Source organism: Thermobia domestica, chromosome 3 (assembly GCF_964235325.1).
Source record: "Thermobia domestica chromosome 3, izTheDome1.hap1.1, whole genome shotgun sequence".
Classification (NCBI taxonomy): Eukaryota; Metazoa; Arthropoda; class Insecta; order Zygentoma; family Lepismatidae; genus Thermobia; species Thermobia domestica.
In genome coordinates, this window is record NC_137456.1 from 90,691,118 (window position 1) to 90,716,319 (window position 25,202).

Consider the following 25,202-nt stretch of genomic DNA (forward strand, 5'->3'; position numbering starts at 1 on the left):
CTGCGAGATCCATCTTAATATTGTCCTCCCATCTGCGCCTAGGTCTTCCTAATGGTCATTTTCCAATTGGTCTTCCAGTTAAGACTTTGAAAACCTCCCTGCGTTCTTCTATCCTGGCTACATGACCTGCCCACCTGAGCCCCCTAGACTTGATGATCCTAACAATGTTTGGTATACCGCATAAATTATGTAGTTCCTCGTTATGAAGTTTCCGCCATTCCTCGTTCCCGTTCCTCGTGGGTCCGAATATTCGTTTCAGGATGTTCTCAAATTTCAGCTTTTGGCACTTTAAGAAAATGGAAGGAGATTTCAATTACTCACATAAAAAGTAGGACATGAAATTGTGTAGGGTTAAAGTACGTAATTTTAAAAGTACAAAGTCTTACTATATTACTTTATTAGTTTCTTAATACAATAGATTTAAGTTAGGCACTTTCAGAGGTCACAATGAATCAATTAAATTTATTGTAATAATTTCAATTATCTTACAGTTCTTTATCTTCATCGGACAAGTTAATATATCAAAATTTTATGTTAATCACTATGGTTCTTTCTTAATTAAAGTGTAATATAAAATTTCATAATAATTATTCTGCTTCTCTCTCTTAATTTAATTCGAATAAGATTTTATGTTTATCATTATATTTCCTTCTTAATTGAAGTCTAATACCTAATTTATGGTAATTATTATATTTTTTCTTAGTTTAATATCAAATTTTATGTTAATTATTATACTTCTTGCTTAATTTAACTCTAAATGCATATTTTATGTCAATCCTTATTATTAGTCTTATATCTCATGCAGCTAAAATTCTGCTCCGAATACTGAACAGAAGGTTATATGGAAGAACAAATAAAGATGTTGAGGAGGAGCAGTTCGGGTTCAGAAGAGGCAAGGGAACAAGAGATGCTATTGGATTATTAAGGGTGATCGGTGAAAGATTTATAGAAAAAGGGAAAGAGGTGTATGTTGTATTCATTGATCTAGAAAAGGCTTTTGACCGCGTGAATTGGGAATTGTTGTTGGGCCAATAAAGGCAGAATACCTATGATGATGATTATTATTTCTTAACTAACACTAATACCAAATTCCATGGTAATAATTATGATTGATAATATAATAGTGCGTAGCTTAAAAATAAAAACTTTACACTTTATTATAAAAAATTAAAAAAACATTTATTTTTATTTTACAGGAAACTACAGGCTTTGTGACTTAAACGGGATAATATGCATTGCACGGAATAAAGGTACGGTAATACATTGTATTTTGTAATCTAAAAAATACAATGTTAAGAACTAACCAGTGCTTTTACGTGTTGCAGTAATTAGGAAATGAAACTGACCTTTTTTGCTGCTAATTTGTTTTTATATGAAACTATTTCATACTGGAAACTGTTTTGCCAAATAACAATGGATAATTTAGAAAAAGCCATGTGTACGTTTTAGGTATATCCCATTCCTTAACAGAGGAGCAGAAGTTAGAAAGAGTGTGTCATTGCCCGGAACTGTTGTTTGCTGCTGAAAGAGATCCAAATTTTCTCCAGAGCACTATTGTAGAGGATTGTCCGGAACAGTACGATCCGGAAATTAAGAGTCAAGTTCTGTGTGGAAAGATCCCGATTCAGTATAAGAAAATCAATGAAGATGATAAAGAAATCAAGATACTCATGTATGTTTTCTATGACACGAAAGAATTGTTTACGGTGAATTTGTACCTAGCGGCCAAATTTTCACTGGGGTCATTTCTATGAAGATCTGAAATATCTGCTGCGAAGAATCACAAGTATGAGATCAGATCAAAAACATCGAAAAACAACCAAAGGTTGGAGGCTTCTACAACAGTAATAATGTGAGATGACGGAGTAATGCACATCTAAAGTCCTTAGTGTTGAATATTATATCATCATATGACGCATTTCAAACAATCAGAAATAAATTTACAAAGAATTGAAAATTTGACTTTGTTCAAAGGACTTTATTTGGAAAAATGTTTATGTACGGTAAATATCACAACCAATTAAGTAGATGGTTTTGAATAAACATAAAGATAACAATACCGTTTATAGCAATTTGATATGACAAACCGTTCTGGAGATATGAAAAAAATGCTATATTGCTTAAAATGGCGTATTTGTAGGAACTTTCTAAGACGGTTATTGTTCCTTTACTTTTTCAACATATTAACAACAGTTTCTGGCAGTTGTAGTTACAACAAGTTCTCGGAATTGCGTAATTTTAAATTACTGTTACAAAAATTACCAGTGTTTGCAATACCTTCCAAACGGTTTGGGATTTCAAATGGATTATGATTTTTACGTCTATTGAAAACTATCTCTGTAATTGGATGAGGTACTTAATTAAGTATTTTTAGGAATAGAAGCTTTTAAAAAAGTCCAATTTACAATCCCTTATAACTTTCTTGCTATTCATTCGAAATTCATCTTGTCATATCATAGAATTAGATGCTAAAGTACTTGATCGCATTGAATTGCCAATCCCACTTGTGTTATTGCTATTGTATAAGTCACCAAAATTTGGATCGTTGTGATACTGGAGCGTCCTTAGTGTGTGGACTATAAATAAGAAATTTGATATTTTAAGGTTTTTGTTTGACACGCAGATTTCAAAGGTATAATAACTTCACGTAATGCCATTTTTAAAAACATACCTTATGTTGGGTTGGCATCATTGTTAACCTAGTGGTATCCCAGAGTATGTCAATGTCCCTGTGACAATGTTTGTATATTAGAAAATTCAACGTTTTTGCCTAATAGCTTAAATGTTACAAAGGCGTATCAAGATAAATGGTCCAACTTATGTATATAGGATGTTCCGGGGGAAAATGGCAATACTTTGAGAAATGGTCGTATGGGTGATTCTTAGCAAAAAGATTCATATGAACATGGGTCCTAATTTGAACAATAACTGAGATATGAACGGAAATAAAAATGCTGCCACCATGATCAACGTACTTCATGTTTTGGTAGTAGAGAATTTATTGAAGTAGGTAGGAGCTGCCTAGTAGCTAGTAGGTGAATCATCGCGCACTCTGATAATTACTGAATAGTAGTTGTGAGCCTCACATCTGTTAAAATGATTGTCGAGTATGAATGTTTCATACCGAGTTCGCAACTTTGTCAACAAGTGCCAGCACACGTGACAGTTATTGATCGAAGCATCACACTTTCAGTATTAAGAGAGTGTGTAACTAGAATACATGCACATTTATGAGTTGCTGTTATCTAAGCTGTTTCCAAAGCATTCGACATGCAGTGACCGTAAAATAATGTCTACATACACGAATGAGAAGTATGTGGCATGGTGTTTGTGTACATGTTTTGTAATAGAAGTATTTACATGGTTGTTAAGGAGGCAGAGAGGCGTTTTCCATTACAGAGAACACCAAATAAGGCTTTGTTTACTAATATATTTCATGCATTGAGATAGTGTGGAAAAGTTCCCAGTGATGAAATGGCTTCCAAACGTGAAACTAGATAATAGCCTATATGGAAGAACAGTAGTGAATAATTGACCTGATGAAACGAAGTCCAACCACAAATATAAGGTGAATTTCAACACGTCTGGATATTTCACGTAGCTGTGTGTTGGGAATACTACATGCGGTTGTATTCAGTTGTAAATACGGTAACAATGGGTACAACTAACTAGTTAATTATGCTATGTTACCTCATGGCGTGCTAAATAGTATTTTGATATTCTTTTTTGAGCTTTTTAATTTTGTATAGTTTCATATTTGATATTTCGATAAGCACACTAATTTAATCCTCAACGCTGTATGTGTTAATAAGTTGCATTTTTACTGCTACTTACAAAACCGTTTTCTTTTACTTCTTAGAAATCCTTAAACACAAGAAGAACTGCAAGTGCTATGCGGCATGCGATGAAACTAATGTGGATTCAGTGCTTCATTTGGTTCAAAAGTAAGTTAACTAATTTTCTACTGTACTTTGTTTAAAATAATGATAATGAGCGCTAATAAAAAACATTTAAATTAATAGCCATACAAATAATATTTTTTGACTCCACTGATATTAATTTGACTAAAATTAAGTAATCATGCGCAGTAAATCTCTCGTATAATATCATAACCATAAGCATTCTGCCATTACTTGCCGCAAATGAGAAGCTTCCATGCTCCATGATCTTCAGATAACCTCTTCGTCGATTTCCCTGTTTTCATACCGTCTATAATTTGTGTTTGTTTTAAAACGTTAGAAGTACACAAACTGTAACTGTCATAAAAATACAGTAAATTCTTAAGAGAAGTCTCTGAAAGGTAAAGTGTACTTTCGAAGTTATATTTCATCTACAAAACTTCGTCACATGTTTGGAAATGCCCTATTAAGTGTAGCTTTCTTTGCCAGTCACACTCTTTCTTGCCATCATGCCACTCTAGCGAATTCCTCATGATACAGTTCTTTCTCAGCGAATTTCCAAATCAGTTTCTCTTTCTCTTTTCGTTTTATGTAAAATCGTCCCTTTCTTACTGAATATTTCTAGGACCCTCTCACTTGTTTTAAGCTCGACCCAGTTATTTCTCACAATACTTCTCCACACACACAATTTGAAAGCTTCCAGATTTTTTCATCGATTTTACGTAATGTCCATATTTCTGTCTCATACAGCAGAATACTCCATATCCGGGATGTACGCGTGGGATGAGTTTTGGGGATCCGAATCCTTGAAACCTTTAATTCTCTTTAAACTTAATCTTATTTTGGGGTGGTTTTACAAATTTTCATATAATTTATCCTCATATTGAATTTGGAGTCCTTGATATAAATTTCTTCGTATGTGCCTCTTCACGCAAAACACATTATGAGTCTTTTTCGCAACTCTTTATTCAAGAACCTATAACATAGATGTATTATCTCCTAAGTTCTTCTTTCACTAATCCTATCCTTGCTTTCATTCGACGCCTTACTTCGTCTTATCACTAATAATTAGATATCGGATTTTTATGCAAACGCATATTTTGTTTGGTTATATTAATCTCTGTTAATCTTGGTATGGGCTTCTAACAACAATAATAGAGCTCGAATTTGAAGTTTTATAGTGCCTATAAATGCATATTTCGAAGGTTAAAGCATATATTAGAGCTTAAGAGGATATTCAGCTTATTCTATAAGTTTTTATTTCAGATGTACGCTTATAGTATGAAATAAATCCAGTTTTAGTTTGTATTTTCAATGGATTTTCATATCTATACAACAGAACGGCCTTCTGCATGGGAAGATGGAAGAATGTCTAGTTTATGGAGGACCAATAATGTTAGAAACCGACCAGCAGAGCAAAGACGCTTACAATTGCCAAGATATTAAGAGAAATATGATAATGATAAAGATGTGGTATATTGTGACAATATCCATTCAGACATAAGAGATGCGAGGAATGCTGCTCAGTGAATGTTTAGCTCTGGTTGATGAAGTTCGGCACGAGCTCCAGTCAGTTCCTGGCCAATTCAGTTCTGTAGAAAAGAAATTGACGGTTGTTATTGGCAGAAATTTTGACTACAAAACAACTGAAGCTATAAGAAACTACCTTCAACCGATAAATTTTAACTTTTCATAAAATATAGATACTAAACTTGCTCTTCTCTATGAATATTGTCGAGTAATATCTATTGATGCCAAGAGATCATTTTCTGGCTACAAATGTCAAAAAACTGACACCAAAAAATATAGAGAAGCATCTTGTGATATACTGTAAAGCTAATTACGGGAAGGGGCAAGCTCTTAAAAAGGAAAACTTTTTCTTGTACAATGTAAACCTGTAGAAAAGTGAGGCCTGTATTTTTTCGTGTAAAACAAATGCACTCTAAAATACAAATGTGAAGAAGAATGTAGGGATCGTGTTCTCATATGCAGTGAGATGTGTTTATTTTAATATCATAAATTGTGTTTGTTTTAAAATGTTAGAAGTACACAAACTGTAATTGTCATAAAAATACAGTAAATTTTGAAGAGAAGTATCTGAAAGGTAAAGTGCACTTTCGAAGTTACTATATTTTACCTACAAAACTTCGTCACATGTTTGAAAATACCCTATTTTATTGCATTTTTAGTGCATATTAAGTGCATATTTTAACACATTTGACAGCATAGTTCCATGCATATTTAATGAATTTTAAGTGCACAAAAATCCGATGTCTACTAATAATACTAGTCAGATATCGAGAACTACTCATCTGTTCTATTTTTCCCCATTTAACATCGACCGCTTTGTTAAAAACACCGTGTCTTCTGTTTTTCTAAAATTTATTTTCATCTCATACTCTTCACAGCCCTTCCTGAAGGTTTCTAACATCTTACTGATTTTCTTTTCAGATTCTGCAACAAGCGCCATATTATCTGCAAACTGTATACACCGAATCATTGTATCTCTTGCCGAAATACCGTCTTCGTTATGCATTTATTTCCCCCTAAATAGATATTAAATTAAATCGGCGAGAGATGACATCCCTGTCGAACTCCCCTTCCAATTTCACTCTCTTCTGTCATTTCTTCCTCTATTCTAACACTTACTTGTTGGTTCATATATGTTTCTTTTGAGTCTTGGATCTTTCCATTCCAACTCAATCTTCTATACAACTCTCAACAATAATTCCTAGTTCATCTTGTCAAAAGTCTTTCCTAAATCAATAAATACAACACATACATCTTTTCTTTTTTCAATAAATCTTTCATCGATTACCCTTAATTATCCAATTTCATCTCCCCTGCCCTTCTCTTTTCCACACCCGAACTGTTCCTCCTCAACTTTTCCACTTGTTGTTGCATGTAACCTTTTGTTCAGTATTTGAAGTATAATTATTGGTGTATTTTTCAACTCTTTCCAATTCTTCTACCTCCTCACATTTTCGATTAGCTCGCTCTATCTGTCACCGTCTGTTACCACCTGCACCGATCCTTTCCTCGTTTGAGTACTTTTCTTCGAAGTTTCTTACGAAAATATTTTTTACTTCTTTGTTTTTAAACTTTTAAGTATTCAACTTCCTCTTACCCATTTTTCTTCTTGCTATATTTTAAGTTGAATATCCACTTTGGCCAGTAGATTGTTATGATCAGAGAAAACATCGGGTTTGGTAACTGAAGAAAGCTTTTCCAATTATTAGTTAATTCTGAATACAGAAATTGACCAGTTCCTCTCCCTTTCATTTCTTTCGTCTAAACCATATTTCTTTATGCTATTACCTACCTTCCAGTCCTTCTCCTATAACTGCATCAAAATCCACTATTATAATTACGTATGCAAAACTTTTCTTCAATTCTAGAATTTCTCCTATTTTCTCATAATATTTATCTCCTTCTTCAGTTGTATATTAAGTGTTCCGTGCGCATGTCTGTATCGCCACTAGATTTTTCTTTTTCCTTTAAGTCGTAACATCATAACTCTGTCATCAACGAATTCTGCTTACACTATCTTACGTTTTGACGGCCTATCGAAACTTATTATGGCTGCTCTTTTCATTACCTCAGTAAAACAATCTATATCCCTCGCTTCTTTATTATCCATTGCTTTCTCATCTAATTTCACAAACTCCAACAAGACTAGATTATTTTGTTTAATTTCTTCGTTAAGATTTTCCAATTTCCCTTCCTTAACATTATATGTACGTTCCATGTTCCTATTCAACCTTTTGAGTTTTGCCTTTCTTCCTCTAGTGATCTCTCCCACACTACTACTACTCTCATTCTATAGTCCTTAAGACATGTCTCTTCCGGAGTATAATTTCGGGTATTTTACTTCCGGAACTATATTTTGACTTGCGAATTACCCTTGTACATATGTTCTCTTTCTACTGTCATCAAACTATTGTAAAAATAACATTGTCACTTCCAATTACCTTCCAGCTGGCAGTATCCTTGTCCTTAAAGTTAGTTTGACCACTCTGAGAATATTGATCATGAGTCATGTAATTCCCTTTGTTACATTTTTGTTAGAGACTGTTCCCTTATGCAATGTAGCTCTAAATACCTCATTTAATTGATTATTACATAAAATATGACTTCACTATTGAAATGTTATCGCACATTGACAGCGAATAAAGATCTTTGATTTAAAAGTATAGATTTTCTGGCGAAGCTGTCTTCCATACATCAGGTAAAGTTAATAGGCACAACTGCGGAAAATGAACTTATCGGGTATTCGAACGGCCATTCAAAGTATGATTGGCAATTAATGACTTTAAAGCCAATAGTTATAATTTATTGAAGACAATAAAATGTTGTTGATTTTGTAGGTGATTATTACCTAACCCATATAATACAATTAAATAGTAACTCAACCAGTAACGGATCTATTGGCTACTACGTAATCATTATCTTCCGTACATCCGTATTTATCCGTGTATGCCACGCACCTTTTCTGTAAAAAAACGAAGTCAAAAAATAAGGTGCGCTTCATACACGAGGAAATGTAGAATTGACTGAGCCACGAAGCATTTAAAATCACGGGGAGTTTTTATTAACGTAATACTGAAATATTATGAGTAATTTTACAAGAGTAGAAAAGTTTTAATATAAAATGACAAGTAACAGCTCATTTTTCCTCTTACATCTACATGATCGGCCGATCACAAAAATACCGTACATGTACTACCATCTATTGGCTAAGTCTTCCACCATGTACTAGTTTTCAATAAGGATCAATGTATGGCTATTGCAGCTGATGACAATTGACTAGCTTGCAGCGTACTTGGAAATTCTTACTATGACCACTTTTGGCGCTCGGGCATCCTTTTGTAAATTCATGGTACTAGTGGTATTTGAAGCCCAGTCGGATTTGTCATTCTGTGAAGCAGGTACTATTAACATTCAAGTACCCGGTGTTACGTTGGTGAGTACCGATATACGCTTCCATACATGAATGTTTGTAATTTGTGTGGTTTTACGTGTTGTTGTTAAATTGATGTGCACTGCTTACACTAGGTTTTTTTTTTTTTCAATTTTAACGTTCCAGAAATTGGGGTGCGCGGCTTACACAGGAGCGCGGCATACACGCGTAAATACGGTAATCTTGAAATCTCTGAACTTATCAGGACTGGGAAAAGTTCCCACATGGTGATGGAACATGATGGGAAGGTCGAAATTAAATGTTTACTCTGCATTTAATAGAGTGAACAAAGACATTCCAAATAATGAGAAGGAACTCACTGGAATATATAAAAGTGATTTTACATGTTGTAGTGAGCATTAATGTGATTTTTTGAAAGAAAAATCGTACCATTTAAATTCTACCACAAACATTTTAACTACGATAAATTAAATTATCCCAATTTTAAATTACGCGAATTTTCACTTGCGTTTCTACATACTTCTTATTCATACGGAATTAATTAAGAATTCTCAATTAAGCACACGATCATCCTCAAAAATGAAGAATTATAGTAAATCTCTTACCACTTAATTCTTAACTATTAACACATTGCTTTAAACAGACAGCTTTACTGAATGTTTCACGTAACGTAAGGGTACATATAGCTGCTATTCCAGTTCAGTTTTGCATGTCTCTTTCTAGCATGTCTTTTTCGTGCAGCATGTTTCTTCACTATGAAGAACCAGAACGGAACGTCCACGAAACAAGCTCAGGAGAGGGTACGGAAAGCGATAATTTTTGCTCACCCACACAATCTTTCTTCCCGCCATCTATTGAGCAAAACAAGAACTGCTTCAATTTTCTTTGAATTTTAATACTATTCATATGTATCTATGTGGTAATTTGAATAATTTAACATAGGTCAAGAAGAGTACCAAAATTCCATAAGTACGATATGTTGGAATTTAAAACTTTGAGTTTCCCTTAGGATTTCACAAGTCTATTATAATTAGTTTTCTTGTAATCTTAACCCTTTGGGGATCTTATCGTACATTTTGTACGATACGCATTTTTCATCGTACATTGCGTTATTTCTCTTCTATTAGAGCTTTTTCGTCCGGGTTTCTTTTGTTTTTCAAGTCCAGATACATTGTGGAAGACATTACGTATGGTTTAAGACCGTCCTGCGTCCAGACATAGGAGGTGATGACGTCATAATTTTGAAATAAAAATTTTCCCTTATGAAGCCTACGTTCATTATTTTTTGGCGGGCTTATTTTTTCACGTAGAAGATTGAAATTTTGCACAAACATTCAGTCCACCGAGTAGTATTTATCAGATTTTTTGTTCCGATGTCAGTGCTAAAACAGGGGGGGGGGGAACCAGAGGGGCGAAGGGTTGATAAAAGGGACATTTTTACCCAAAAAATCCCGTTTTTCAGGATTTTCCCGCCTCACATACAGGATGGGGACACGTGGGGAATACCGACTGAAAGGCAGTTCCATTCTGAAGAGAATGACGATCGAATCATTATCCTAGTGTAATTAGGGACGTCTCAGGGATTTTTTGAAAAATATACTTCTATATAGGGAAAAATGGGACATGGTGGGTATATTTTTTTGGCGGGCTTACTTTTGCACCTAGAAGATTGAAATTGTGCACAAACATTCAGCCCACCTAGTAGTATTTCTCAGATTTTTTCAGATCTCTGCATTAAAACAGGGGGGTCCAGAAGGGGAAAAAATTGAAAAAAGGGATTTTTAGACAAAAAATCCTGTTTTTCATGATTTTCCCACCTCACATACATGATGGAGACACGTCAATCATACCGTCTGAAAGGCCGTTCCATTCTGAAGAGAATGACGGTCGAATTATTATTCTAGGGTAATTAGGGCCGTCTCAGTGAATTTTTATCCAAATATACTTCTGTATAGGGTAAAAGTGGGACATGGTCGGGAAATTTTTTCTGGCGGGCCTATTTTTTCACGTAGAAGATTGAAATTTTGTACAAACATTAAGTCCACCAAGTAGTATTTACCAGAATTTTTTTCCCGATTTCTGCTTAAAAACAGGGGGGTCCAGAGAGGCAAAATTTGAAAAAAGGGATTTTTAGACAAAAAAAAAATCCTTTTTTCTGCGGAATTTTACCGCCTTACATACATGATAGAGCCACGTGAGTCATACCGTCTGAAAGGCAGTTCTATTCTGAAGAGAATGATGGGCGAAACATGACCCTAGGGTAATTAGGGATGTCTCAGGAAATTTTTTCCCTGAGATCATGGTGTTTTGCGGTAGTTTTGGGCATGGTGGGAATTACTGATAAAATTTCTCCCGCCCTTACTATTCAAGATAGAAACTTGAAATTTGGAACACACACTTAGTTTACCAAGTACTGTTTATCAGATTTTTTGGAGGTCTCTACGTACACACAGAGGGGGGGGGCAGGGGGCTCAAAGTTGGACAAAAAAATTTTCCCCTCAAAATTTTCCCTTCGACATCAATTTTCCCTCTCCTGGTATATGGTATGGGCATGCAAGTGATACCATTTGAAAGCCAGCTCTATTCTGAAGAGAACGAGATATGAACAATGATCCTAGTATAAATAGTGACGATGCAGTAGCTGCTTGACTGAAAGTCTCAAAAATAGCCCAAAAAGCCAAGATCCGGAAAGGGTTAATGGATTTTTTTTTTGTAATTTCTGATTATTTATGTTTCATAGCTACAAAATATCCACTCAAGTGTTACACAACTTTCAAATTTTAACTTTAAACCATTGAGTAAGACATCATTTTTTAGGCTATATCTTCTATCATGGAAATTTCAACCACTATCTTGTTTTCCTCATTGAAATGGTCTTCGTGGACTTTACTCATCAATAGACATGACATAGAACAATACTTTGCAGTAAGGATACCATTAATCTTAGACAACATTCCAAGCACTAGTCTGGCAGCATACAAATCTGGACAACATATGTCACCAATAATCAAATATAAAGAACTAACCTCTGTGAATATTAAAAAAATATGAAGATATGACATCTTATAATACAACACATCACATAAATACAACACTTATGACAATAATTATTCCCTCTTACAAACTAATAATTAATCTACACATTAAATCTGTTCTGTTTTACCCATATTAAATAATTTAATAGTATAATATTTTAATTACCTAGCATATACTTAAGTTAACCAATAATATAACATTAAAATTTTCTAGGGGAGAATTTTTTGATACATTCTATACATTCTATTGGACACATGGGCAAGACGTACTATTTTCGTTATTAACATCTTTCACAAACAAGATATTTTTGGTCAAAACCTTTTAATTTTAAAAGGACTAATTAAAGTAAATACGAAACTCTTTGCTACCTTTTCGTTTAAGAATGAATTTTCGTAGTTTTTATCAATATTAGATCACCTATATTTAAATTTTCTTAACTACGAGTTCTTTCAAATAATTGCTTCCTCTTATTCCAAGATTTAAACATATTATCCATAGCAAACTTCCATTTTTCCTTTGATATTCATCTCGAATTTGAACATCAGTTACACGACATCTTACTTCTAACGGACTTATCAAAGCTCTTCCAAAGAATAAGTCTGATGGCGTTGCCTGTAACGGTTCATGTTTACTCATATTCGTATTAGATTGCAAATCTTCTACATGAACACTTTCTCTTGACACTCAACAAAATAACTCTTGAACGCCATTTTTCAAGGTTTTTATATAACGTTCAGTAATATATGCCTCAGGGTGATAACAGCGTACTTTAATATGGTTTATTAGCAAACTGAAACAAAATTTCTCAAACATTTCTGAGCTAAATACAGAAGAATTATTAGTAGATAAGATTTCTATAAGCCCATACCTGATTAAAAGTGAATGTTTTTCACAAAGTTTTTTTAACTTAATTTTCTAAGCTTGTCAATCATACGATACCTAGAGCAGTAATCCAGCTGTGAGGTTCCTCAAATTACATTGTTTGTCATTGACAGCGGGTACCTGCTGCAACATTTGGCTCGAATACGACCTACAAAATGTGGACAGATCAATGAGCAATACGTAAGATAGAAGGGTAAATATGCATATATACAGTTTTCTTTAATTGTAACTACAAAACATACAGAACATTTTAGAAGACAGCGGTGAAAGTCATTCAGTGTTTCTGTTGAAGAAAATACCAATTGTTGATGTCTCAATCAGGTTTACTTACAAATTCAACGAACGAGAAACGCCTCTTAGAACTCTTGGAACACAAACTTGAAAGATTGGAAGTTCTTCAAAACTCAGGGAATTAATATATTCTTATTGTATTTACGGCAGAGAAACTCGTTTCGATAGAACAAACTGTGATCGTAGGGCATGACATTTATACTGTGGTATTAATGAGTCACCTTAAAACGGTAGAATCGCTCTTGCTATGTCCTGGGAAGAAAGAGAAACCACAACATGAATATAAAGGTAAGGCACTTCAAACCACTCTTGGTTTTATGTCTCAGCTTATCCTCTTCATACACATTTACAAAGTACGACACTTCTTTTTCTTATCGTAAATTCAAGATCTCACCTTTTAAGATATTGCAAGGAGATGAAGTCGAAATCTTAACCACACACTATTAACAATGCTGGGGAAGAATTCTTTCTGATTGTGTATAGATTATAAGGAATAACAAGTATGTACGTTGGATGATATCATCTTTACATAAAAGCCATGGTTAAACAATCAGTTACAGCTAATTTTAAATAAGCCGTTTACCCACCGACTGAAGCAACAGAACGTTTTTTCGTGTATTTTATCAAATTCAGAAAGGTAAGAATTTGATTTGTCACCTACAAAGTGTTGTTGGAACGAAGCGAATAACCAACTCCCTCCCGTAACTACTCTTCAAGAACTTACGCCAATATTTCTGATGAAGTTAATATAATGTAATTGCAAATCAGGATGCAGAAGACACAAGTGTTACGATGTTGGTTTGCAGTGTTCAAGGATGTGTGCCAAGTACGCTAGTAACGAATGTAAGCTTTGTGGTAGAAGGATGATTACATAAGTAGTAAACTTGATGAAGAAATATTTGAAGATGAAACAAAAGAGGAAACTGACTATTACTAGGAATGCAATGGATATACTCGATTGCAATGAAATGAGCTGAGCGAGCTTAAGCAACGTAATCAGTTTAATCTGACTTTTTAAAACAATCAGTATTTTTCATAACAATCGCACAATTCTTCGTCTTGACCTTTTGTTCCGGCTAAAAAAAGTTTAAAAAATCGTTAATTTGTTTTTAAATTCTGATTAAAATTGTACATTTTTACGCTAAAAAAATAAAAGGGCTTCGCCGGAATTTTTGAAAATCACGCGCAGATTTTAATTGTTGACAAAAAATCACGTGAAAACTTTTTCCCCATGTTAAGTCTATGGAAGCGTTTTTCGGTCATTATTCCTCGATGGTACATCGGATTTTTGATTTCGACCTATGTTCTCACTCAGCACGACATACTCTATCAGCGTGCTAAGTTTGGTTGAGATCGGCCGAACGGTCTAGGAGGAAGCGTTTTTCGGTCATTATTCCTCGATGGTACATCGGATTTTTGATTTCGACCTATGTTGTCACTCAGCACGACATACTCTATCAGCGTGCTAAGTTTGGTTGAGATCGGCCAAACGGTCTAGGAGGAAGCGTTTTTCGGTCATTATTCCTCGATGGTACATCGGATTTTTGATTTCGACCTATGTTGTCACTCAGCACGACATACTCTATCAGCGTGCTAAGTTTGGTTGAGATCGGCCAAACGGTCTAGGAGGAGTTCGCGGACAACCAAACGGCTAACCCGAGAATTAGAGCTTCGCTCGCTCAGCTCAATAATGTTGATGGCACTCACGATGAAAGTGACGTGCAACCAACTCTTCACTGCGTATTAAATAAATGTTTCAGTGTTGAAAAAGAACGCATAAACATTTATGCTTTGGAAGGCTGTGGTAGCTCACTGGTAGAGTGTTCCCCTCTGTATACGGGGCTCTCCGTTCGATGCCAGCTTGCATAAATAGGTTTCGTGGTGGACAAACAGCGTGTGCGTGAGTATTCTCAGTGTTCTCCAATTTCCTTCCACTTTCTTTCGTCCACTATTTTCATTCATTCTCATCAACATTTCCTTTAGCCTGCACGGGATAATATGGGACATAAAACTGACTCGTTTCATTTCATTATTTGTGCTAACTTCACACTAGCTTATGGCGTTATAATTATGTCCTTTTGTATATTACTATATAAATAAAACGTTTGTAGTAATAGGTCTTAAGCTTAATATACTGATAAAACTTTACCTCACTAATTGAACTGAATTTTATATGTATTTTCATAATTTATAAATTATTTTTTATTCTATCTGGCGATTAAAGTATAATTAGATGGAAATATGCACCAATTTTACCTTACTCACGTCATCATTAAAAATACAATGAATTCATATACAGTATAGAAAATTTTTGGCTCGAGTGATTCTCTTTGGTAACATTTTAATACACAAGAGTCTCAGTATTACCCACAAGAGATCTCAGGTCAGTACTACTTTCAAGTAGTGAATACAAGTTTACTCTTGTATCGAGACATTTCTGTAGACGACTACGGAAATAGATTTAAATACCAGTAGATTAAGTAATCATAATAACTGAATAACATATTCCAGCAGCTATAGTAAAATTTACATCTGTTTTCAGGTCTAAGGAAAGTTTTATCTTGTATGCTATAATGGTTTTTCCAAAGGTCAGATTCAAACGGGATATTGTGTTTGGAAAGCTAGAAATGTTAGGTAAGACGCTAACTATAAGTACTGTATATATTTTTCTTTAATATTTCCTTACGAAAGTATATAACGCGTTTTGCTTTCAGCAAAATTTATTGAATTACCTTGTATTGTTCCATATGAGGGAGGGAAGACACATAGATACAATTTTCTTAAAAAAATTTATACAGAAATAATACACATACCTACATGAGGAAAGTGCCCGGGATTTCGCATTTAAAAACCCAGCGTAAAATATTCTGTAATTATTTTTCTGCTGTAAGATGACAGCACTAAACGTGTTATCACGTGCATTATGAGCGCGATCGGTCAAACTGTTTCTCTATATTTCTTGGATTTGTTAGTCGACCTAAAATGTGTGTTACGACTTTTACAATACATAAAAATATTGAGCAAAGAGTTTACCTGAAACTTTGTGTTACCAACGGAATTTTGAGTCCGTATCTTTCAAAATATTGGGAAAGACCTATGGTGAAAAACTTTTATATAAAACTTAAGCATACGAGTTCTACAAAGCATTCAAAGAAATCTGAAAAGTGTGTGAAGATTTACCTAGTTCCGGACGTTCTTCAAACTCTTCGACTATAGAATTTAGTTATTCTTTCTTGTTTCGTAATTTTTAGAGATCTTGTAATTCAGGCCAATTGTTAGCAGTTGCATGATCAATTTTCCTTTTGAAAAGAAGGCCTCTCTGTCCATGGATAAATCTATTTTTATGAAAAATTCAGAGATCATTAAACATTCGTAGCCCTTAGCTCAAAGTTTTGAAGATCAGTTCTATCTTTTCTGTACTGGTTGTAGGTTCTTCATCACTAAAATCAATATTATGCTTTCCTCCAATACAGTTTCAGTTAAGTATTTATAACGATACTTGTATTTCAATCTTTATTTGTATTTGTGGGCAGAATATACTTTTTAATTATGCACAAGCTATTCAAGAAAAGAAGAAGTATATGAGAAAAGGATATGTAGTTGTAATTTCAATGCAGTTGAGATACGTTGCTGTTTTGTTATAATAGAGATTCGTTGTCATAGGAACGAAAAATAAATAAGATATAGTTCCGAATCCATCTTATGTAAACTACATGCCCAATTTAATGAGTGAAGTTATTTTATTTGTGATGTGCCATAATAAAATGTAATATTTAAAATGCAATGTGTAAAATGTTTTATGGTGGTTTTCGTAGCCTTGCTTGTGTGAAACTAAAAACTGAGGACCTTTGAGTATTGACGTTCTATATATATATATATATATATATATATATATATATATATATATATATATATATATATATATATATATCGGTGGCTCATCACATAATTTTATTTTGAATAAGTGTCGTTATATAAATTTGGTGGTTTTGCCGCCAGGACCTTAGGAGATTTGTATGAAGTTCAGTAGACAATCTACTAAATAATAAACTCCAAGTGTGTAGATTGACTTTAAGGCTACGTAGTGATTTTGTTAAAATAAATATGAAAACGAAGTATACTTTGTTAAGGAGTGGCACAAAAATTTTCAGAAGTATCACAATGAGTCTTGCTGATATTGAAAATACATCTGAATCAGATGGTAACAGGAAATGAACTTTTCTGACCTAGCCGATCTCATTAAACAATTAAAACAAGATTTTGGAATCGAATGGATCAACAAACGGAAAAAATGGAACAAATTGGTGAGCGAATAAATCAACAGATGGGACAATTAAAGCAAGATATTGGTGGAATATTACGTAAGTTCACCGAAGAAATGTCACAGGCTAGCATGAATGCTTTAAGTGAACCTGAACCTTCCATAGAAATTATAGAAAATACAGATCCTAAATTAGGATCAAAGAAATATGACATTGATTTAAATATGTGGATGGAATTTGCTGAGTGTTCGCAAAAACATACTGCGGTATTGGTTGGATCAGATTATTTTGACTTTTCTCTTCATTCGAATCTTTTTGGTTGTCTTATTGATGCTCCGTGTAAGGAAGATTTTAGTATGCATCAATATGCGAAAAGTTATGGACATCTTCGTCTAGTGAATGCTATTGGTTGCTTTCAACATGATATTAATTCTGGAGATTAAGTAATTGTAATAGAACCGTTCAATGATATGTACACGACTTTGGTTCATGTGGCAGGAAGAAAGTTGATTCCAGTATTCGTGAAATTCCAAAAGAGAACGTGTGTTCCTACCAATGCTTGTAGTGATTGTTCGATTGAGTTGGAACTGTTGAAATGTTTATTCAACGAAAAGACCAAAATGTTAATAGTGAACAATTCAATGATGTTTTTACAGAACGTGATGCAATGTGTTGACCTCAGTCATCTAGGTGTGACATTGCAGAATTTTGAAAAATCCATCAATGGTGCAATACAGTACTAACCTGAACCAAACTAACCTTAATCGAAATCAAATTGGAAACATCCATATGAGATTAAAGTGTGATCCCAATGTAAAAGATGATGTTAAATTCACGTACACTGGTAATGTAACCGAACCTAATTACAGAGGAATCAAAAACCGTGGTAGGACAAGACACGACATTTCGCCACCAGTAAAACGAATGAGAACTGAACACAATTTTACCGGTAAGATAATCGAAATTAACCTTAGTAGCAACAGTAATAGTAATCGCGTTACTGAACCTAATTCTAGTGACAATAGTAATAACAATCGTACTACACTTAGAAAGCATGTAATCATTAGACCTAATTTCGCTCGAAGTGAATTTTATAGAAGTTCCATAGATGGCAAAAATTCTCAAAGTAAGAAACGAAGATCTGTAGAAGTAAATAACACGCAAGACTGTATTCCGATGTATGATTTTCAATGCAACTTAAACGAATTCGTTGCTCATGTGACTTAAGTTTAAGTTACGGCGTTCGAAAGAATATATTCAATTGATTTTTATTATACTTCACTGTAAATACCGTTATGATTTCGTTTGTTATTTGCACTTCATTTGAATTCTATGAAGATAGTTCCACGAATCAACAAGTGGAACAATTCGTACATTTATGATCTTGATAAGAAGTTGATTATCTTGTTTTGTTCTGAATATTGTCGATATTTCAATCTTAATTTATATTTTGTTTGATTATACCCTATATTTGATCCTTTCTTATGTAAAATAGCCATTATGTAAATGTCATATCCTTTTCACAATCATTTTTTTTGTTCTGCCTGCTAAAATGATAAAATTTTTGTCAACTTCAACTTATATTATGTATAAATGGCCGCAAAAGGACCTTAAAATTGAACAACTTCTATCCTGTAATCTGAATGTACCTTTATATTATCCACGTTAAAGCATATGAACATTTGAAATGAAATTGATTAAGAATTTAAGATAAAAATATGAAAATAATATTGTTATAAAAGTAAAATATGTTACATGATTATGTGAATTATAATTTATATATATATATGAGGATCATTTGGAAACTCCAGTACTTAGTATGTAATAATTAACGGCTCAGGATTTCTCTTTTTATTTATTTTTTTTAGAAAAAATGGCCCTATAGTTCAAGGCGTCATATATAACGATACTTGTATTTCAATCTATTTGTATTTGTGGGCAAAATATACTTTTTAATTGTGCACAAGCTATTCAAGAAAAGGAAGAAGAAGTATATGAAAAAAGGATATGTAGATGTAATTTCTTTGCAGTTGGCATACGTTGCTGTTTTGTTATAATAGAGATTCGTTGTCATAGCAACGAAGAATAAATAAGATATAATTCCGGATCCATCTTATGTAAACTACATGTCCAATTTAAGGAGTGAAGTTATTTTATTTGTGATGTGCCATAATAAAATGTAATATTTAAAATGCAATGTGTAAAATGTTTTATGGTGGTTTTCATAGCCTTGCTTGTATGAAACTAAAAACTGAGGACCTTTGTGTAACGACATTCTATATATATATATATCGGTGGTTCATCGCATAACTTTATTTTAAATAAATGTCGTTATATATTCATCTTGTGATTCAAACAATTCTTGAATATTATTCGATTCCAGCTGTTCGAAAGCACTCGATGTATGCTATTTGCAATTTGAACAATGTTTTCAGTCACTGTTTGTACAATTTATATAGAATCGTTACCATTGTTCATAATCAAAGTGGGTCACAGCTTTCTCCAGCACATCATCTACGTGGTAGCTTCAACTCCTGCAATGTCTCTTTTATGCGAACAATACACTTTGCTATGTCAAAAGATTTCCAGCATCTTATAACATCCATGTTTGGATCGTTTTCTGTAATGTCAAGTATGATTTTAAAGGTTCTCATTATGCAATAGTTTAAGAGAGCTGAATTATTCCTTGACCTAAGGGTTGGAATAAGGACGTAGTGTTTTGGCAGTAAGAATACATTATTTATGCTAGCATATATTGTTTCACGATCATGGTGAGAATCTGGTGCATTATCCGAAACTAAAACCGCCTTAAAATCAGAATTTACTTTTCTTGAAATAAATTTCAACTTCGAGAACGAAACAATTGCAAACCAATTCTTGGAAATGGCAGTAATTATCCATGCTCTTTAGTTCGCACTCCAAAATCCTGGTAAGTTCTTCTTGTATTTTGAAAGCACGACGATATAATGATCTGTTGAGAGCATAAGTGACTTAATTAAACAATATTTCTCGTTGCATTAGACCAAAATAACAACATAATTATGTCTTTTGTCGCCTTAAATCTAGATGTAGATCTCTTTCCATACGGAATTTCTTGGAATTTCTTTCTAGAGTAAACCTGTCTCATACATACACATGTTCTGGTTTGTACTAGCCTTCAGAAATTAACTTCGAAAATTCATCTGGATATGCTGCTGTAGTGTATGCAGTTGTAACTTCTTCCACAATTTTAAAGTTGCGGAGTAACTGTCACACTTAAAGTTTATTAAACCAACCTTCTGATCCTTAAAATCCTTCAGTCGAATATTAAATGTTAGGTTCTTTGAAGTGCGAGTAAGTATGTTTAGGTTTCTCATGAATTTTTCACCACTTAAAGACAATCTCTGATTATGGTATTCAATTCATAGTGTTATTACGGCTTCTACATTTTCAATTGTGGATCACACACGGTCTCCGTTTATAGGAAACTCTAACGTATGAAATTCCAGATTTTCTCTTTAGATTATTTGCTACTTCGTAGCTACAATTGATTAGTTGACATTAAAAGTACACAATACAGATGAAAACCGTCTCACCAAGACGTAAACTATCAAAATTTCCATTCAAACCTTAACCGGCAAAACATTTTTTGCCTGGTGCGAACTATCTTCCTTTTAGTCTTACTTAAGTATTTCAGTAAAATTTGTCCCATTTCATCTATATAAACGTATTTATAGAGGAGATAACGTGCACACTTTTGAAGAGCAAGATGCAACTGATTCACCGGCTTCAATGTTATTTTTATCATCAGTAAAGCACGTGACTCATTATTCTCTCAATCTATCACATATTTTCAGAAGGACAAGGTAGTATAACTCGCAAGTGCTTCAATTGTTATATTGGTTACCAGTAATGTACGTAACGCGTTATTACTTCAATTGGTCACAAGTTCTCAATCTCTTTTTAACGACAATTTCCTTTAGACAGTAAGAAAAAGCTTTGATTGTGTAACTGTAAATTTCTTTGTTTTTAATCTACAGAAGTGTAGGAAAATGATGTTCCAACTAATTCTAGTTCGTAAGCTTTACACTGTTTCAGCGTAGTTCGGATGAACTAAACACTGATCTAAGTGAAAAATTTTGCTGATCATCTGAGATTTACTTGTATGAAAGGAAATATTAGGGGTACGAAAGTAGTTAGAGATATATGAAATATTGTTTATTAGGTAGAAATAAATAATAAACACATGATTAACAGAGATGTTTTTTAACATTTTAATTTTTAGTGGAATACTATGCAAAAAAGAAAACTACGAATAAATGATACAGCTTATTAAAAAAGTAACTTGTATAGGAAATTTAAAAAAGATTTTATCCAACTTAAATATTTTACAGTACGCAGAATTACATTAAATTTCAAAGAATGAAAATGTGTGACTAGGAAGAAAATCGAATCCGGAACTCTGATAATTTGCGGATAATGTAAGGAAATAGATGTTATAGTTAACAAACTAGGACAATCATCCTTAGATCCTAGTTTGGACCTTGTCCTAGTCACACATTTCTGTCCTTTGAAATTCAACACTCTTATCAGTTTTAACTACATATTTACGTCTGTGAAGTTGTCCCGCCCACTAACGAATTTTTCTTTTCCTTATTTACATCGTTAGTTTACGTTAGTTTTGATAAAATTATCGTTAGTTTCAAAAAAATAAAATTTTTATTCAACAAATAAATGGGCAGGCCAACTTCACGGTTCCCCACCCACAAACGAATTTCAAAAGCTTATCATATCACATCATTAGTTTACGTTAGTTGCTAAAACTATCGTTAGTTTTGCAAAAATAACGATTTTATTCTAGAAATAAAGTTTCCCGCCAACTGTGAATTAGCCCGCCCATATTGAATTTTCATAAAATTCCAACTCATATCGTTAGTTTGTCCTTAGTTGACATTAGTTTTGGTGAAATTAACTTTTGTTTTGCAAAAATAACGATTTTATTCGAGAAAAAGTTTTCCCGCCAAATGTAAAGTCAGCCCGCCCACAAAAAATTATCATAAATTTCCATTTCGCATCGTTAGTTTATGTTAGTTTTACTAAAACTATCATTAATTACGCAAAAATTACGATTTTATTCGAGAAATAAATGGGCAGGCCAACTTCACGGTTCCCCACTCACAAACGAATTTCAAAAGTTTTTCATATCACATCGTTAGTTTATCGTTATTTTACGTTAGTTTTGGTAACACTATCGTTAGTTTCGCAAAAATAACGATTTTATTCTAAAAATAAAGTTTCGCGCCAACTGTGAATTAGCCCGCTCATATTGAATTCTCATAAAATTCCAATTTATATCGTTAGTTTATCGTTAGTTTACGTTAGTTTTAGTAAATTTAACGTTTGTTTTGCAAAAATAACGATTTTATTCGAGAAAAAGGTTTTCAGCCCGCCCATAAAGAATTATCATAAATTTCCATCTCTCATCGTTAGATTATCGTTAGTTTACGTTAGTTTTACTTACCTTAGTCACATACTGGACACATTTCCATGTACCTGACGGAACATGATAGGCATATGTCTGCTATGTAATGTGCTGTTAGGGTTTACAATTGGAGGGAACCTTTATTTGTTGAAAAAAATCGTTATTTTTGTAAAACATACGTTAATTTTAGCAAAACTAACGATATGAGTTGGAATTTTATGAGAATTCAATATGGACGGTCTAATTCAAGTTGGCGGGGAAACTTTATTTCTAGAATAAAATCATTATTTTCACAAAACCAACGTTAATTTTAGCAAAACTAACGTAAACTAACGATAAACTAACGATATGAGTTGGAAGTTTATGCGAATTCAATATGAGCGGGCTAATTCACAGTCGGCGGGAAACTTTATTTCTAGAATAAAATCGTTATTTCTGCGAAACTAACGATAGTTTTAGCAAAACAAACGTAAACTAACGATAAACTAACGATGTGATGTGAAAAACTTTTGAAATTCGTTTGTGGGTGGGGAACCGTGAAGTTGGTCTGCCCATTTATTTCTCGAATAAAAATTTTATTTTTTCGAAACTAACAATAATTATAGCAAAACTAACCTAAACTAACCATAAACTAACAATGTAGATAAGAAAAAGAAAAATTCGCTAGGTGGGCGGGACAACTTCACAGACGTTACATATTTAGCCATAGTGAGCATTATACAATAAAATGTAGGAATTCGAAAATCTTCTTCCGGGTGAATCATTATTCTTTATTCAGAGTCAAGGTACCACATAATATATGGTTATTTAAAGGAAGTAAATGAGCTAATGCAAAACAAATGGAAAGTATGTGTGAAAATGAAATTGGATGATTTCTAAATTAATTGTGTTTCATTAAGCGGTGACAAGTATTAAAAGCTCAAAAGATTTACATTAAGTTATTTATATGTTATATATTTTCAGTGACCTTTGGGGGTATTGGTGGCTTCTTCTTTGGATGCAGTTTGTTGTCTTGTATTGAGTTTATATACCTTTGTGTGAAGGAATTTGTTTCAGTGGTATTGGAAAAATCTCTAAATAGCAAAGCAATCAGGAATAGGAGACGTAGAAGAGTATCAAATTATACTAAGAGGACCGAGATGATTAACACGAATCAAATATCCTATATTGGTGGGAAGAGTTTGTTGGAATACAAAGGCACATCGCTTGTATTAAGGTTGGAATATACAATATTACAACTAAGTTATCTTAATAGCCGTTACATTTTCAGTATGTACATTAAGATACCTTAATACTATGAATAGGAACAAATCCAGAATCTACATGTCTTGCAAACACAGATTTTAATCAATTTAATGTAACACCTGAAAAAGTGATACTTACAATATTAATGTTGCGTTGGACCACCGTTCATCTTCAGAACAGTTCTGATGCAACGTGAAATAGAGTCATAGAGGTCGTGAATGTTGCAAGTGGAATATTACACAATTCAGTGTACAGTAGCTGCGAAAATCTGCGCCGTATTCGTGTCCCAAAGCGGACCACAGATGGGTAATTGTGTTCTAGTTCGAGAATTGAGCTGCCTAGAGGTAGTGTTAACTTTATCTCGATGTTTTTCAGATCAAGCCGTAAGAGTTCCAACTGTAAGCATGGGCGGATTTTCATCCTTTAATGTGGCGTCATTGTTAAAAAAACAGCATCTGAACCATAGGATGCACATGATTCCCTAAAATGGCTATATAATCACTAACAACCGGTAATCACCAACACAAGATGCACTAAAAAACCAGGATATTGCGCTCCACAGCTATACTAGGATATTGCGCCATTATGTTTCACGGTTGGTTAGAGACACTATTTGTTTGGGTATCCACCACACACAAATACGATCTGCAATTCAAAATACGGTGAATGATGACTCATCCGATCATATCACAAGTTTCTAGTCATCAGAGGGTCCACGTTGCATGTTTGCGGCACCACTGGCATCATGTTAAAATGTTATGGTTCCATATAAGCTATTTTACTCGCGTTACCCGACCACATTTGTCTATGTCATGAAGCTCACGGCTGATTATGATCGTGAGCACACTGTGTTCCTATCTCCAGGTATTTTTACCAATTCTTTTAGGAATGCTTACGGTTGAAAAAAGTAGTGCATGTAAATCTGAGTTTAGATAGCCTCCACAACTTAACACACAGCCCATGATAATAACACAAAGCTTTTGATTTTGTCGGGAAATTTTTCGTAACGAAGTTTCAAGAGGACCGAATTTAATGATTTTAATTTGCTTCGAAAAGTGACACCATTGCAGTGATCAACACATTGTGAGCTGGAGTTATCAATGATATGTATTATTATGATATGTATTATGATGTATAATAACTACTATGGTACAATAGCTGTACAAATCGTTGGTCCGTACATATTTTCATACATATTCCGTACA

At 33.6% G+C, this 25,202-nt stretch overlaps 1 protein-coding gene across 1 annotated transcript in view; it reads left to right on the forward strand.

The window, feature by feature from the left end:
* The window catches only part of LOC145681867 (uncharacterized), a 148,161-nt gene that overhangs the window by 57,567 nt on the left and 65,392 nt on the right, over positions 1-25,202 (forward strand). The window contains exons 7-10 of the mRNA XM_081753473.1: positions 1,197-1,250; positions 3,860-3,944; positions 15,572-15,663; positions 23,716-23,968. Coding sequence (XP_081609599.1) covers positions 1,197-1,250; positions 3,860-3,944; positions 15,572-15,663; positions 23,716-23,968 — 484 coding nt within the window. The remainder of the gene's footprint in view (positions 1-1,196; positions 1,251-3,859; positions 3,945-15,571; positions 15,664-23,715; positions 23,969-25,202) is intronic.